The sequence below is a fragment of the Panthera onca genome, chromosome A1 (genome assembly GCF_046562875.1).
Source record: "Panthera onca isolate mPanOnc1 chromosome A1, mPanOnc1 haplotype 2, whole genome shotgun sequence".
NCBI lineage: Eukaryota > Metazoa > Chordata > Mammalia > Carnivora > Felidae > Panthera > Panthera onca.
In genome coordinates this window covers 43,724,085-43,741,852 of record NC_138339.1, presented here as the reverse complement: position 1 = coordinate 43,741,852, position 17,768 = coordinate 43,724,085, and the positions used below count along the sequence as shown (strand labels likewise).

General features: G+C 43.4%; 1 protein-coding gene and 1 pseudogene across 5 annotated transcripts in view; one reads left to right on the top strand and one right to left on the bottom strand.

Moving 5' to 3' along the window:
• Positions 1-17,525, top strand: part of SLC36A3 (solute carrier family 36 member 3) — a 28,413-nt gene extending 10,888 nt beyond the window's left edge. For 3 of the 5 annotated variants that reach the window (XM_060634757.3, XM_060634755.3, XM_060634754.3), the window contains 8 exons: positions 629-724; positions 5,703-5,787; positions 6,703-6,921; positions 8,813-8,911; positions 9,295-9,461; positions 12,410-12,579; positions 15,753-15,933; positions 16,149-17,525. In XM_060634757.3, coding sequence (XP_060490740.1) covers positions 629-724; positions 5,703-5,787; positions 6,703-6,921; positions 8,813-8,911; positions 9,295-9,461; positions 12,410-12,579; positions 15,753-15,933; positions 16,149-16,311 — 1,180 coding nt within the window. In that variant the 3' untranslated portion in view covers positions 16,312-17,525. Of the gene's footprint in view, positions 1-628; positions 725-5,702; positions 5,788-6,702; positions 6,922-8,812; positions 8,912-9,294; positions 9,462-12,409; positions 12,580-15,752; positions 16,111-16,148 lie in introns of those variants that run through there. The other 2 variants (XM_060634758.3, XM_060634756.3) reach the window with 2 other exon arrangements.
• LOC132680868 (rab9 effector protein with kelch motifs pseudogene) lies at positions 798-2,956 on the bottom strand (annotated as a pseudogene).
• Positions 17,526-17,768: the final 243 nt, after the last annotated feature.

The window sequence follows — 17,768 nt, the reverse complement described above, 5'->3', positions numbered from 1 at the left end:
ATCCAACTTCGGCTCAGGTCATGATCTCACAATTCATGGGATCAAGCCCTGCATCGGGCTCTGTGCTGACAGCTCAGAGCCTGGAGCCTCCTTCGGATTCTGTGTCTCCTTCTCTCTCTGTACCTCCCCTGCTCACACTCTGTCTCTGTCTCTCTCTCAAAAATAAACATTAAAAAAAAATCTGTTTCAAAGACAACTACAAAAAAGAAGAAAAGGCAGACTCCTGAAAGCTTTTAAAGTGTATTATAGGGGCGCCTGGGTGGCGCAGTCGGTTAAGCGTCGGACTTCAGCCAGGTCACGATCTCGCGGTCCGTGAGTTCGAGCCCCGCGTCAGGCTCTGGGCTGATGGCTCGGAGCCTGGAGCCTGTTTCCGATTCTGTGTCTCCCTCTCTCTCTGCCCCTCCCCCGTTCATGCTCTGTCTCTCTCTGTCCCAAAAATAAATAAAAAACGTTGAAAAAAAAAATAAATAAATAAAGTGTATTATAAAATAGCTCGTTAATACTATTACTGGGAAATTCCCAGGATGTTCCATGTTAGCACACAAATATATAATAATGACTCACTTTGGGAGTAAATTGCACCTTTAACAAAAACGGTTCCAGTTACACATTCTTGTCCTTTCCCTAGATGGCAAAAGACTTTTGTGAACTATGGAGAGGCCATGATGTACAGCCTAGAAACCTGCCCAAACGCCTGGCTGAGGACCCACTCGGTGTGGGGCAGGTAGTAGTCGTTGCTGTCCTACTGGTAGTGGTGGGCGTAGTAATAACAATGATAATCCTCACCTGATCTTCCTTTATTTTTAGTTACACAGTTTGTAAGAATATGTTCTTACAAACCACCAAACAACCCAGGGAACCTTCCCTGAGAACTCCAGCCCCATCTTGCTCTTCATCCAATACGTATCCACTGATACATCTAGGTAGTAAATATCCCTCTGGACTTTTTCTCTGCACGTGCATGAATATACGTGTGTGAGTGGAAATGTAGATTGCATTTTGCATTTTCTTTTACAGTAGAACTTTTTTTTTTTTTTGGAAATTTACTCTTTCATCTAATGACATGTCGCTAATTTCTCTCCACGCTGAGACATAGACATCTACCTGATTATATCTATTTTTTGTGATTTAATAAAAACGTGGGATTTGTTAGTCAACTACAGTCACAGTACAATCACCGTATATTTCCCCTTCCTTATTCATCCTGCCAAACACAAAAGGAAGCATGTACCAGTATGGCTTTTGTCACGTGAATCACCACCAGGGGTCACTCCTTGGTCGGTGGAATCCCCTTTCTGAGTATCACAGTTTAGAACGACAGAATTTGAATCTTCTTTCTCAGAAGTCCCTGGCCATGGAATGACACACATGGAATGATCCAGTGGTTCAAGGGGGAGAAAATTGTCAAATTTAAGCAAGGTCCAGTGCTACTTTTCTATGTGATACTGATACATGGTATCCAGTGCTCCTGTGGGGGTCATCCCTCTAGGATATGTAGAGCTGAGTGGGCAGCACAGCCTCTGGGAGGTGCCCCAGTGGGACTTAGCTTCTGCCACTTCCTGTCATTTATATCAAGACAATGGAGATCATCATAAAATTTGTCCCCTGCTAAGCTGCTATGGATGAAGAGCTTTGTCCGTGCTGCCACCACCACATGACCATGCCAGGGGGATGGAGGTTTTCCAAGTGTCTCTGTCTGTGACCAAGTCACAGTGTTTGCCTTCAACATATGCAGCCCGCATGGGCTGGGCACAGCATTCACATCCCGCACAGGCTGGGCACATCTCTCTCTACCTGCAAAGACATACAGCTGGTTTCCGATGGCTATAGATGATGTGTGGAATGTTCTTGGGGATGGCAGGGGGCTGGTCACCTCTGGCATGGTCCAAGTCCTAGTTTCGGGATTCAGAACTTACAGGTAATTTTGATTTCCTGACTAGTCAGCACTTCCAAACACCCAGATGCTATGTATGAGGTGCCCAAGAGGGAGCAAAGCTGGCATGCTTGTAACCGGGCAAAAGGCCCTCCACGGTGGCTAAATCCCACTGGTATGTTCTCGGATCCATGGTGTGCACATCTGTGAAGCTCCTGTTTGGACCTGGCCCCCCAACAATGAAGACCTTCCCTCTCTTGGCATCACCAACTGGGGCTAAAGACGAGCAGCTGTGGCCAACCTGAGGACAGGAGCTGTCTCTAGGGGCGGTGGGGGAAGGGTGGTGTCATGGTGTACCATGTTGCTTTCCTGGGCTTGTCTCCAGGCTTCAACACTGGCATCAACTCCATGGCATCCTGTGGCAGCTTAAGATGGTTCCAGGCTTACCTGATTATTTTTTAAGGTTCACAGTGTTCCTCAGTGGGGATGTGTGCCATAGTTTCATTGAAGCCTTCCCTTAATGGTAAACATTCAGGCTGTCCCTTGCTTGATGAAAGTGCCTGGTACACAAGATGTTTTTCTGTGTCTTAGCTCCTCTGATCATCTCCACAACCTTGTAGGTAGGCAGGGTGGGTCTTTATTGTCTTGGAAATATGAGATGACCAAGGCTCATAAGGAAAAAAATAACACGTCCACAAATAGATATAAGATAGTGGTTGTGCGGAAATTCGACCCAAACCTAACATTTCAGCCTTTCCCAGCAGAGCCCTTCAGGAGGTAGTGAGTCAGTATTGTGGCTGCCAAGATCCCTTCTTCAGCCCCTCTCTTGGGACTCTCAGTAGGTCATCGCTCTCTTGACCAGGAGTCACTCTAATGATCAGACAGGTGAGGTCATGGGGCAGTAATAATGAATGACTCACAATTGCTCACCCTTTCTCACCAAGATTTATGTTTCTGATGACACCCCAAATAAAATTTTCGAGTAAGAAGCGTCCTTAGAGACCATCGTATCCAGGCAATTCAGTGGAGGACCATAAAGCCCAGATAGGGCAATAAAAGTGCCCAATGTTACCTAGGAATTTAGTGGCAGAGCAAGAACTAGAATCCAGAACACCTAGCTTCCACCCGTTCCATGCACCATTTCTCTAGAGCCCCAGTAACTGCAAAAGAGTTGGGAAAATATCTTAAGCAATGATTTGTAATTTTTCGTGTGCAAAAGGGATACCTAGGAACTTGATGTAGGCAACAATCATCCATGGATGCTCAAGCCATTAGGTGAAAGGTAACTGGGAAACTTTATAAAGAAAGACTACACAGACACCACCTGGTCCCAGGTATTAATCTTAGCATCTCATGTTTAGAAATGAGATAACCAGACACAATGTGTTTTATAATGGGATATAGTGGGGACCCGGAAATATGCTTAGCAGAGCAATAAAGAAAGACTCTCAATCTAGTCAAGCTGCTAGATCTAATATCAGTTCACAGGAAACACAGGGGATGGAGAAATATGATAACTGACATTATGAAGAAGTCGTCAACCAAATCTAGTAAGTGAAACATACTATAGGATAAATTCTCTGGTGTCTTCAACCCCCACCAAAAAGTTAAAAGTTACAAGGAATAAAAGAAAGCAGAGCAAAGGGAATATAGCAGTTCTAAAAACTTAAGAGACATAGTAACGAAATGCAATGTATAGACTTGTTTAGAAATGAGACGGAAGGGGCGCCTGGGTGGCTCAGTCAGTTAAACGTCTGGCTCTTGATTTTGGCTCAGGTCATGATGTCATGGTTTGTGAGACCAAGGCCCACATCAGCCTCCAGTTCTACCTCTCCTTCTACCACTCAAGTTCTCTCTCTCTCTCTCCAAAAAATAAATGAATAAATCAGCGGTAAAATAGATGGTTTTGAGGCAATTGGAGAAATCTGAATGTGGGCTGTTATTAAATGACATAAAGAAATTATTATTAATTTTGCAAGTGATGATAATGGCACATTGGATATGAATATATATATATATATATATATATATATATATATATATATATATTTTAAGTCCTTGTCCATAAGAGCTGCATATGGAATTATTTACAGATGAAGTGCCTTAAGTTCTCTAGTTTGCTACAAATACTCCAACAAAATAAGCATGTGTGTGGTAGGGGTAAAGGGATAGATGGAAGAGGACTGGCAAAAAATTAATAAGTATTGAAGCTGGAAGGGGCACACGAGGAGTCAGTGGATTATTGTCATTGCTTTTGCATGTGTTTGAAAATTTCCATAATAAAGAGAGAGAGAACATCTCTGTTCTGGTCTCACATGATGCCACCGAGCTTCTGATTTGATAAGCTGATATGAGAGCCAGGAATCTGTATTTTTTGCATAAACCTCAGGCAACTCTGATACAATTGGTACCACAGAGCAGCTTTGCAAACCACTGCTCTAAACTGATCTAAGGTCCGCAGCCATCCCACGCTGAATGCATCTCCAAATTTGGGACAATTGAAGAATCCAAAAAGAGTAATGACAATAAAAGATTATGATACATTACATTTAAAAAATTAACGTGCAGCTTTTTGTGATACAAAATAAGAGGAAGAATGTATCTTTCTTAAATGCCAATTGATGAATTCAGAAAAAATGAGAGTTAGAAAAACATCACCATGCACTGATAAAATAGTTGATTCAGACAAGGATCATCAATGACCATTAAGACCCTTTGGTTTGAGAGGAAGGGGATATTCATACCATGTCAGTTTTACCTCTGGATTATAACAAGAGAAATGCACATCTACAAGGGACAGGTCTGACAGCCTTCACCACAGTGGAGCCACAGGATACCATGTGGTTTCCAATATGATGGAAAAAGTACAAAATATCCCTATGGGTTATGCTTGCAAAAATACTTACCTGAATCTAATCATGAGGAAACAATCATCCAAGTCCACAGTGTGGACCGTTCTACAACACAATTGGCCTGGACTGTTCTCCAAAAGCCAATGTCACGGAAAACCAAAAAATGTGCGTGTTCTATGTGGATAACCACTAGAAACAAAACCACATGCAATGTGTAAACCATGATTAGATCCTGAATCCAAAAAATAACTAACAGCTATAAAAGACATTTTGGAGATAATTGAGCTATTTAAATCATGGACTATGTATTTGAGGATATTGAAGTTGATTTTCTGGATATTATGATCTTAAGAGGGATATGCTGAGAGAGTCAAGGTTGAAGTGTTAGGATATCTGCAATTGACTTTCAAATGGTTCTGGAAAAAACTGCGTGTGTGAGTGTGTGTGTGTGTGTGTGTGTGTGTGTGTGTTTGGATGAATGCATACATTCATATACACATACATATTTATATAATGTAGTTAAGGCCAAAAGTTAACAAGTGGTATATTTAGTTTAAAGGATATATGAGTGTTCATTATACCTGTCTCTCAATTGTTTCTGTGAACTTGAAAATTTCCAAAATAAAAAAATGTAGGAAAATATCAAAAATAACAACAGAAATAATCACTTCAAAAAATAAAAATAAGTGCATTTTAAAAAGTTATTTGTTGGGGCGCCTGGGTGGCTCAGTCGGTTAAGCGTCCGACTTAGGCTCAGGTCATGATCTCGCGGTCTGTGAGTTCGAGCCCCGCGTCGGGCTCTGTGCTGACAGCTCAGAGCCTGGAGCCTGTTTCAGATTCTGTGTCTCCCTCTCTCTCTGACCCTCCCCCGTTCATGCTCTGTCTCTCCCTGTCTCAAAAATAAATAAACGTTAAAAAAAAAATGTTTTTTTTTTAAAGTAATTTGTTTTCTCTCTGTCTCTTCTTTTCTGGCTCAGGTACACTGTCAGCTTCTTACTAATCACCACCCAACTGGGATTCTGCAGTGTTTATTTTATGTTTATGGCAGACAATTTACAACAGGTAAAGAAGCTTCTTCTGGACAGAGTGGGAGATAAACAGACATCCCTAAGGCTTCTTTACGTGTTTGGATCATGGGAGAAAAGTGGCTGCATTTCTACTCCCCGATCAGACTACTTGGGAGTTCTCTCAGTCCTGGGAATCACTTTTGTAAAGGACTATTGAGAAGCCAAACAACATCTGAGGAGTGTAACCACAATGGAGGGAGAGGCTTGCAATTATGTCCAATCAAAAATAATTGAGAATTTGTAGCCTGAAACGTGTCGGTGAGATTCACTTCAGGTATGGCAGGGTTGTCACACAGAAGGTGACTAACTAAATATAAGACAAGCAAGCTGCAATCTTGCCCTCATTGCATTCCCAAGAGGCATTATGAATCAGTCACAGCATTCTTTCTTGGCTTCATGGGCTAGAGGGAGCATAATCAGTTTTGCGCAAACAGCCAAGTATGGTACGTGAAATAGTCAAGAAGATAGATTCCACTCAGTATTCAAAGCTTTCTGACTTTTAGGGCTCTCTTAAGTTAAAGAAGATATTCTTGTGTTATCAACTCCTGTTCTCTGGGTGAATGAAAGGAAACCATGTGGCAGGAAAGAAGAGGTTGAGTTAGATCACAAAAGGACCCTTCAGCTTTGAGATTTTAAGATTCTAAGGGTTTCCTATTGTGACAGTCACGGGCACTACAGATGAGGTTACCAGATTTGACAAATAAAAATACACAACACACAGTTAAATTGGAATTTCAGATACGCAGCAAATATTTTTTATTTTTTTACTATGAGTATGTCCTATGGAATATTCGGGACATCCTTTTACTAAAAAGCTATTTGCTTATTATCTGAAGTTGAAACTTCACTGGGCATCCTGTGTTTAATCTGGCAACTCTAAATACACTGCCCCGCATTGTGTCTACATCAGATGGTGGAAGAAGCCCACATGACGTCCAACAACTGCCAACCCAGGAAGTTCCTGGTGCTGGCCCCGATCCTGGACATCCGCTTCTACATGCTGACAATCCTGCCCTTCCTGATGCTGTTGGTGTTTATCCAGAACCTCAAGCTGCTGTCCATCTTCTCATCGCTGGCCAACATCACCATGCTGGGGAGCATGGCTCTGATCTTTGAGTATATCGTTCAGGTCTGTGCCTGAAACCACTGCAGGAGGGGGTTGTGAGACACCTGGGGAAGGTGAGTACCATGATGGGCAGGTGAAGGTGAGGAAGGTAACCTGCTCCGAGCAGCCTCTGCTAAAGGGACATGTGTGAACACTTCTGCCCCACGAGCTGTAAAAGCTAGTCATCATCTTCGTCATGGTCGTTGTCGTCACACTGGGTAACAGTGAGTCATTCAACAATTAGTTATTGAACGCCTTCTGTGATCCAGGCATTGAGCAAATGGGGCCGGGATTCACTGGTAAGCGAAACTGATGGGGCTATCTGCCTTCATGGAGGTTACATTCATTTACGGAGATAAACCTCAACAAATAACCAACAAAAATTGTAACAATGGTAGGTTGACAAGGGACGCATATATGATAAAGAAATTTTCTTTCCTTGGTGCCAGGTTCTTTACATGTATTAACTCATTGACTCTTTATGACGATACTATTTGGCAAGTACTACCCTTATCCTCAGTGTACAGACAAGGAAACTGATAAACTGAAAGTAATTTTTTTGCGAATTCCAACCAGTTTACCTCCCAAGCCCATGCTTTGCTATTAACACAGGCCCTGAAATTCTACCATTATAGCTTCATTTCTTTGAATCGGAAAGTCTTTGGGGCTATGTTACTTTCCTATTGCTGCTGTAACAAATCATCACAGATCTAGCCGTTCAAAACAACACAAATTTATCTTAGAGTTCTGTAGGTCTCACTGGAATAAAATCAAGGTGTCAGCCCGACTGGGTTTCTTTCTGGAAGCTTATGGGGAGAATCTGTTTTCTGGCCTGCTCCAGCTTCTAAAGGCTGTCCACATGCCTTGGGCTCATGGCCCCCTTCCTTCTCCAAAGCTAAGAATGTAAGGCTGAATCTTTCCCCTGCCGCCATCTCTCTAGTTCTGTTTTCTGATTCCCTTTTCCACTTTTAAAGACCCTTGTGATTACATTGGACCCACGCAGATAATCCAGGATAATCTCTTTATTTCAAGGTCAGCTGATTAGCAACCTTAATTCGGTCTGAAAACTTAATGCTCCCTTGCCATGTAATGTAACATATTCAGAGTTTCCAGGGACTAGGATATAGACATCTTTGGGAAAGAGCCACTGTTCTGCCCGTCACAGGAGTCTATTGAATAATCATTCCCGCTGCACCTGTACCAGCTACTAGACTGCACAGCCCTGGGAGCAGTGGTGAGAAAGAGGCGTTGGAGAACGTGAAGACAGGAGACCTGAATTCTTATCTGGGTCATGCCCCTAACTTGCAAATAGCCTCGGGCAACTCCCTTCCCCTCCCTCGCTCCCACTTTCCCCACACGTAAAGATGTGGGAAATCAAAATGTGGTAAATATAGACAATGTATTCCTTAAGAAGGAATGAACTTCTGATCTGTACTACAACATGAATGAACTTTAAAGACACCGGGCTCAGCGAAATAAGCCAGTCACAAAAAGACAGATACATGATTTCACTTATATGAGGTGATGGGGGGGAGTGCAGCTGGGCAATAGGGGGTTACTATTTCATGAATAATACAAAGTTTAAGTTTGGGAGGATAAAAAAGTTCTGGAGATGGGTGGTGATGACGGTTGTAGCTCAGTGGGAATGTACTTAATACCGCTGGATTGTACCCTTACATGTTTATAAAATGGTAAATTTTAGGCCATATATAATTTACTGCAATAAAAAATAAAGAACTTCTTTTAAAAACAGGAAGGCTGATTCATCTCTAGCTATCTCTAGCTACCGTGTCTCTGTTGATGACACGTATGGCCCAGCTTTCTACCAGCTTTCTACCAACTCTCTACCAGGCAAAGTTTGGGGATGACGTCTACGCCATGGCAAAACGAAGGTCCTTCTTCTACTTCCTTTCAGGAGATTCCAGATCCCAGCAACCTCCCCTTGATGGCAAGCTGGAAGACCTTCCTGCTGTTCTTTGGTACAGCCATCTTCACATTTGAAGGTGTTGGTATGGTAAGATGGATGAGGGCTCTGCGTGACTGGTCCCTGTTGCCCTCTAGGGAAGCCAGCTTTTCCAGATATCCAGAAGTATTTATGAAGTGCAGAATGTGATCTTCTCCTGATGGGAGGGAAAATCAGGACCTACCCGCTGGGCACCAACTGCTCCATGCACCACACTAAGCCTTGAAGACTGAATGTGAATTTACTCACTAGCCTAGATGGAGTAGGGCACTCCTGGCCATAGAAAATAGAAAATAAAAAGGGGTGTGGCCCTTCTTGACCCTGGGCCACCTGGAAAAGGATGTCTGTGTCTGTGGGGGAACCCTACTCCTTCACAAGGTGCCACATTTCTTACTACATTTTTTTTTTTCTTTCTCAATCTCCTTTCTCCTCAGGTCTTGCCTCTCAAAAATCAGATGAGGGATCCACAGCAGTTTCCTTTTGTTCTGTACTTGGGGATGTCCCTTGTCATCACCCTCTACATCTGCCTGGGGACACTGGGATACATGAAGTTTGGGTCAAGCACCCAAGCCAGCATCACCCTCAACTTGCCCAACTGCTGGTACGCCCATCCTTGCCTGCCTGGGGGGAGAAGGGGAGGTGAGTCATGGGATCTGAGCCTCAGCAACAGAACGCGGCATCCCCTAGGGTTATCATTGGCACCAGATATTAACCGCTAATATTAGTATTATAATAACAGGTAGGTGTGATAATCCAGACATCGTACGTTGTCTCATTGAGTCCTCACAACAGCCCTACCAATTACCATTATTATCATCAGCTCCATTTAATGGATGAGGAAGTTGCTCTTTGGAGAGGCTGTGTGCAACTTCCCCAGCTCACAATGTGTGTGAGAAGCTGAAACTTGAAACTGAATCTGTCGGACTCTGTGGTTTAAAGACCCTAAAATGAAACGATCTGGGAGTGTTTGGGAAACACAAACAGCAACAACAAAAAGTACAACTCCAAAACGATGACTGGGGGTCCTGCCCACAGATCACTACTCAGGCCCCCGGTTCCAGAAATGGGCCTAGGCTGCCATTGCTGTGCTCCAGTGGGGATTTAGTTTTGGAGTTTTTACATTTGATCGCTCATTTATTTATGCATGCATTCATTCATTCTTCCAGGTACCAATCAGGGGCGGGGGGGTGGGGGGCGCTGGCACATAGCATCATCGAGTGTGAGCTATCCTCATTATTCCGGCACTATAGTGAGTGCATTGTGACTAGGCAGTCAGTATAGCCAGGCGTTTCACAGCAAAGGTTTCAAAACTAAGTAAAGGAATTTGCATCCTGGTTCTTATGTGACCCTGGACAAGCTGCCTCATCTTGCAGACCTCATTCCCATCCTCAGCAAAATGAGGATAATACTAATGCCTATTTGTCTAGGCTTGGTTATGCTCCAGTAATAAACAACTCCAAAATCTCCGTGGCTGAATACACACACACACACACACACACACACACACACACACGCTTGATTCTATGCTCAAGTTGCCCGCCCCTTACGGGGTGGCTGGGGCTCAGCTCTGCACCATCCCCTCCCCAGGACACAGAATGCTGAGACAGCCACTCCCTAAAACGTTGCCATGGCAGAATGCAGTGAATCATGCCCTTCACCATGGAGCTGCTAAATGTTCCCTGGGAAGTGACCTACATCTCTTCAGCTTGCACTTCCTTGGTCAAAACAACTCCCAGGGCCACACCTCACTCCCGGGGGCAAAGAAGTGAAATTCTACCAGTTGTCTGGAAGAACGGGAAGCACTGGTGAACAGCAGAAACAAATGACTGTCACATTATCTCGAAGAGTGATTGTGAGGATTAACTGGTTTAATGTACATAAAATGCTTAGAAAAGCATCTGGCACAGAGTAAGTACTCATCGAGTATTAGCTACGATCATCGCTGTGTCTTCCCGAAGCCTTGTTCTTTCATGGGGAGTAGAATGATGGGGCATTCATTTCCCACAAGGCCACAGTTGTAAAATGAGACAAATATCACCAGCCCACCCACCTCATTGTGCGGTGGTGGAATAAGGCATGGGATAATAATATGGGATTTCTTTGAAGTCACGACTTACATTACACCAGTAAGACATCATTCTAATACGCTGTTCCTGGTCAGGGCAGTTCGGGCTGCCGCTAGCTACATTGGGCAGGGCACTTTCCTTATGGGGACCTCAGCTGGAAAACGTAGCCCATGAGCACGTCACACCTGCTCTGAACCTGGCTGGCCATCAGCTTCCCCAGAGGAGCCTTAGACAAGTACCCCTTCCCAATAAGAGAAAGACCCACAGCCCAAGAAAACGATGGGCATGAGCACACAGTTCACAGGCAGATTTTTTAAATGGCATGTTATACATTTGAAAAGATCATTTGTTTCCTTCATAATAACAGAAATGCCAGGAAAAAAAAAAAACCAGAATGGCAAAGACCAGCACACGTTCACAGGCTGTGTTTTGGCAAGGATGTGGGGAAGCAAGTACTTCTATACGCTAGGACAACAAAGGGGCAGTATGTCAGTAGCTCTCAAAAGTTTAAATTGCATATACTTTTAGCCAGCATTTATACTTCTCAGGTTGTATGCTAAATGTGCATAGATATCTATGTGCAAGCGTATACTTCCCAGCATTCTTTACCAGCAAAAGACGTGGAATAATCTAAATATCCATGATTTGAAGACTAGTCAAAAACAATTATAGTATATGCTGTAGGAATACCAAGCATCTATTAAATAGAAGCCACATCTGTGTGGACTACTAGGAAACAATCTCCGTAGGGGTGCCTGCGTGGCTCAGTGGGTTAAGCGTCCAACTCTTGATCTCAGCTCAGGTCATGGTCTCCCAGGTCGTGGGACTGAGCCCCATATAGGGCTCTGTGCAAATGGCGCAGAGCCTACTTGGGATTCTCTCTCTCCTTCTCTCTGCCCCTCCCCCGCTTGTGCAGAGTCTGCTTGGGATTCTTTCTCTCTCTGTCTCTCAAAATAAATAAATAAAATTTAAAAAAAAGAAAGAAAGCAATCTCCAAGAAATATCTAATGAACAAAAATGGAGCTTAGCATTATATAGAGTATGCGACCACGTGTGTGTAAGTGTGTATACATTTGGTATAAGCTTGTATATACACTGATTATTTCTGAAAGAGCTACAAGAAAACTGTTAGAGGAGGTGTCTATGGAAAGAAAAACCGGAGGCTGGGAATTAAGGGTAGGAGGGAAGCTTTTCACTGCATGACTTTTGAACTGGAAACTATATACAGATACACTTTTTTTAAGAAGTGAAAGAATAAAAGGCACAGATTCCTGAGCCGTAGGCCAGTTGGATCAGAATCTCCAGGAACGTGCACTTTTAGAAGCTTCCCAGGTGGCTCTAATGGCGGGTCGAGCCCGAGTCAATGGAAGTTAGCCAGTTCTGTAACTCAGTGACAAGGTACCAGCTTCTGAGCAACGAGTGAGTCTTGAATGGCCCTTCCCAGAGCCACATTACATTTCATGTCCTATCCATCTCTCTGCAGGCCGTACCAGTCGGTCAAGCTGCTCTACTCCATTGGCATCTTCTTCACCTACGCCCTCCAGTTCCACGTCCCGGCCGACATCATCCTCCCCTTCGCCGTCTCCCAGGTGTCAGAGAGGTGGACGCTGTTTGTAGACCTGTCTGTCCGCATAGCCTTGGTCTGTCTGACCTGTAAGTAAGATAAAAGGGCACCCTTTGCCCAAAGCTGTGGCTGTGAGTCACACTGGCATCTATCCCACTATCACTGGCTCTGCCACTTACTTTCTTTGTGACCTTGTGCAAGACACTTCGCCTCCCTGAACCTCAACTTTCCACCTGAAAAACGGGCTTACTTAGAACCATCACATGTTGCAGACATCTCTGCTGCCTACACATGGAAAGTAGACACTGGCTGGTTTATGGGAGAAAAAAAATACCATTCATTCAATCACGCTCCTATATGCCTGCTGTATGTATGCCAGGCATCACACTGACGTTGTCGAATACTCATGACAGCCTAGCGACGTAATATCACCAACAGGAGGAACTGTGGCCCAGAGAAGTTGGGTAACACACTCAGATCATAGAGCTGCTAAATGACAGAGCTGGGGTTTGAGCCACAGGTTGTGTAGTACCTAAGTCTGTTTTCCATCACGTGCCATATTCCTTCCTATCCTAAATTAAGATCGAGGCACTTATCTAAAGTGGTGTTGAACTGCAGGGGAAAACAAGAGGCTGATTTGTTATAGTCTTAGCGATCATTTTTGGGGTGCAATCTTTTCTCCTCTCCCCCTCCGATCTTCCTTCCTTAATGCTTCCTTCCATTCATTTATTCACTCTTTCATCCTACATTAGGCACTGTTGTAGATGTTTGGGAAACATCATGAACAGGCTGGGGAATGTTTTCTCTGAAGCATGTCCAGAGAAAGGAAATGAGAAAAGGTGCCCCGTGAGGAAAGGGAAAAAGAACTAGGGATGTTTTTCCTAGAGAAGCAAAGCCTTGGGGAATTTCTGTATCTGTCCTTAAGGAATATCTGTCTTTAAACACCTGTGGGATACTGTGCAAGAGAGAGAGAAAATGAAGTCTTAAAGACTCCAGGAGTCAGAGTTTAAAGTTGAGGAAATCCAGTCTCGGTTCAGGGTCAGGAGAAATTGTGTAATTCTAGGAGCCTTCTAGCAGAAGAATATGCTATCCAATGTTACGCTTCACATAAATGGAGTTCTATTGGCAGAAACAGCACTCCTGCTCGATTTAAGGTATCACAGAGTTTCCAGTATGTACCCAAGACATTTGGGCCCTGTAGCTCTATTGTTTTGAGATCATTCCTAGTAGGAATGGTCTAAGTTGAAGAGAAAAACTGAGGCCACTTGAGATCAGGGAAGGCAGTGCTAGACAGAGCTGACCTTCTAATGATATGCACTGCTTCTGTTATACCATGGGTGACCACTTCCTCCTCCTTTATTCATCTGTCAGTTCCATTATTCCTTATTCATTCAACAGTCATTTGTTGAGCACCTACTATTGTGCTAGGCACCCGGGATACAATAATGAATAATAAAGCAGACGTGGCGCCTGCCCTCATGAGGCTTACCATCGAGTAAGAAACATATGCAAGGAAATAATTATAGTGCATTGTGATCAGTGTTAAGAGGGTACATAATGATGTAACATATGATGGTTAAGATCATAAGAGGAGGATGCCCTAAAAGCACACAAAGGTCCTATGCTTTAGGCTAGGCCAGGTCAGGAAGTCCTCTCTGGTGGAATGATGGTTCAGTTAAGACCTAAGAGACAAGTAGGAGGTAGAGGAGGAGTAAAGAATGTACCACGTGTAGGAAGCACGCTATGCACGGATCTGAGGTAAGTACTTATGGCCTCTTTGGAGAACTAAAAGCAGCGGGGAGTGATAAGACACGAAGCCAGGGGATCTGGAAGGGCCCAAGTCATCAGGGACCTTGTGCTAAGAAGACTGGGCACTGGGGAACCGCGAAAGATCTGTGAGCAGTGGGTTGGCGTGACCAGATATGAACCTTCTAGATAACCCCTGCAGTCTATCTTGCATTATAGCTTTACTATAACATATTTTCTCTGCTCTGTCACTGTGAGCTCTCCGGGAGGACACTGAGCTTTCTCTGTGCCTTCTCCAGTAAGCAATTTATTAAATATCTGAGGAGGGAAAACTGGACAGGACCATCCCATCAGAGGGGTGATGAATCCTCAACTGCAAGAGTTGATGAGTCTCTCTCATTCTCTGTTTGGATGTGTTGCAGCAATTTCAGAAAGAGGTGATGTTTTCTTCAGATCCAGGAAGCTAGTATGGGTGCTTCCCAGGGCAGTTTTTTCCCTAATTTGTTCATAGGAAAATCATATGGTTGTACAAAGTGAAGTCACATGAATTGTATGTTTGTTCACTCAAACATTATTGAAATTGGACTCGCCTGGAGGAAGAGAAGGGAATGAAAGAGAAGAGAAGAGGAGGGAGCAGACAGCCTAAGGCTGTTTTGTGTTCTTTTTAATTTACCAGGATCCTTCTAGCAGTAGGGAAACAAGTGGTTGAGATTCTGACAACAAATCCATCTCTCATTTTTTATTCATTCTTGCTTCTAGACAGTAGCTGTATTTTGTAGAGTAGTATAGATTCACAGTAGATTCAGTGTCTAAGAGTCAAATGTTTATTGAGCACTTACTTTATACCAAGTTCTTTCATATACAAGGGAGGCAGCATAGTGGAGCAGAAAGAGCCTTAGATAGGCATTTCAATGGATTCTCATCTCAGAGAATGTATGACCTTGGCCACATCTCATTCCCTCTAGACCTCTAGATTTCCCCATCTCTTTAATGAGAACGTAATAATAGATAAGTGGTAGAGGAGACTTTCTAACAACTATGATATGTGAAAAACCCAAAGGAGGGGTGCCACCCAGGTGCCTGGGTGGCTTAGTCAGTGAAGTGTCAGACTCTTGATTTCAGCTCAGGTCAAGATCTCACAGTTCATGGGCTCAAACCCCGTGCCAAGCTCCACGCTGACAGCATGGAGCCTGTTTGGGATTCTCTCTCTCTCTTCCACTTGTGCTCTTTCTTGCTTAAAATAAATAGATAAGTTTAAAAAAAAATAAAAGGAGAGCACCTACATTGGTGTTTAAAACAGAGGTGGGAGTCCAGAGCCACAGTGCCTGACCTACTGTTCACGTCCTCGATGGGATCTTTCCCCACCATTCCCATTTTCCCATCATTTCCCACCATCATTTCCCAAAATGGTCGGTCAGGCATCTGTGGGGTTATCAGGCTCCAAAGAAATGGTTTGTTTCTGAGCTCCCTTCTTGCAGGAACACTCAGTGATTCTAAATTTCTTCTCTCGTTGCAGGTGTCTCAGCCATCCTCATCCCCCGCCTGGACCTGGTCATCTCCTTTGTGGGCTCCGTGAGCAGCAGCGCCCTGGCCCTCATCATCCCGCCCCTCCTGGAGCTCATCACCTTTTATCCTGAAGACATGAGCTGTGTCACCATTGCAAAGGACATCATGATCAGCATCCTGGGCCTTTTGGGGTGTGTATTCGGGACATACCAAGCCCTCTATGAGTTGATCCAACCCATCAGCCATTCCGTAGCCAACGCCACAGGTGTCTATGCCTAATTATCTATTTTTATTCTAATCGCTCTCCCCTCCTCCCACCCCCAACTTGACTTCCGTTGTGTATGTTATATACGTTCATCAAACCCCAACATCTCTCTATTAATTAGCGGCATCTTTATCTTTCCAGGAGAAATGGACCTGACACAAGTCAGTACTCATACCCCTCAGGGTATGCCTTTTTTGGTTTGGGATTGCTTTGGAGGTCTTTTGTACCTATGAACCAAACCCTCATTCGACCGTTTGTACCATCAGCCTCATTTACTGGGAAAAGGAATGCCATTCACTCATGACATTCCTGGAAACAGACAAAGCAGAGATGGAAACGCAAAAGCAATTGTTTTCTCTAATCTGCAGTTGCTGCCCTTAAGGCATAAGATTTAAAAAAGTGGATATTGGGGGAAGGGGGATTTTCTATTCAAATATTCTTCTTTTTTTTAAACTTTGTTTATTTTGAGGGGGAGAGAGAGAGAGAGAGAGAGAGAGAGAATCTCAAGCAGGCTTGATGCTGTCAGCGCTGAGCCCAACACGGGGCTCCATCCCACGAACTGTGAGATCATTACCTGGGCCAAGATCAAGAGCTGGATGCTTAACCAACTGAGCCACCCAGGCTGGATGTTGTTCTAAGTGGAAGAGTCACAGACAGAACAAAAACAGAACTTAGCACTAATTTTACCCAACCATTTGGCCCTGCCACTAATTTCCAGTGGTATCTTGGGCAAGTTCCCTCACTCACTCTCTCTGACACCGTTTTCCCATCTATGAAATGAAGGACTAGACGGATCTGTTGTTAAGGATTCATGTAGATCTGACATTCTGAAAGAGGAAAAAAAATTAATTTATCTTTCAACCACGTGTGAAAATCAAGGTGTTTGCCATCAGCAAGACATGCTATTGCCCCGGAGATACGTGCCTACCAGAAGTAGGGTAGGGATACAAATTTATTTCTGAGCAATCTGTCGTTATGGTAACTTCCTTACGTAGAAGGACATCACCTTTCTTTTTCTTCTCTGATATCTTAAGTCCACTTACAGCCATTTAGGCTGAAGAGGCTGAACGATTTGTGTGAAGGAGAAGGATTTCATCATGTGCAAGGACTATCGACCTACTTAAAAAAAATACCTAGTTTGGGGAAGGGTTTTGAAAAATAGACAATCTTATGCTCTGCAGATGGGGGTATACATTGTTATGGCTTTTCTAAAGGGCAATTTTACGACACATAAGTCTTCAAATGTGTAGCCCTCTGACCCATTAAACCTGGGAATTTATCCTAAGAATATTTTGTGTTTGCAAAACTTTATGCAAAAGGAGAGCTTGTATTTTGATAACAGTAAAAAGTTGGAAACAAACATCCAACGTTAGGTTAAATTATGATTTATCCCAAATAAAATGGTATGATGCCCCCAAACATTACAAAAATTCACCTATTGATATGCAAATATATTTGTGGTTGATCAGTAGGGAAAAGCTGTTTTATTAAAAATAGTATGTGAGATATATAAAAACATTTATAAATGTTATATATATATACACATATATACACGTGTGTATATATATATATATATATATATATATAATAGAATATTACTCAGCCTTCAAACCTTGCCACTTGCAACAACATGGATGGAGCTAAAGTGTATTATGCTAAGTGAAATAAGTCAGAGAAAGACATATGATTTCACTTATATGTGGAATTTAGGAAACAGATGAATATGTGGGAAGGGGGAAAAAAAGAGAGAGGGAAGCAAAC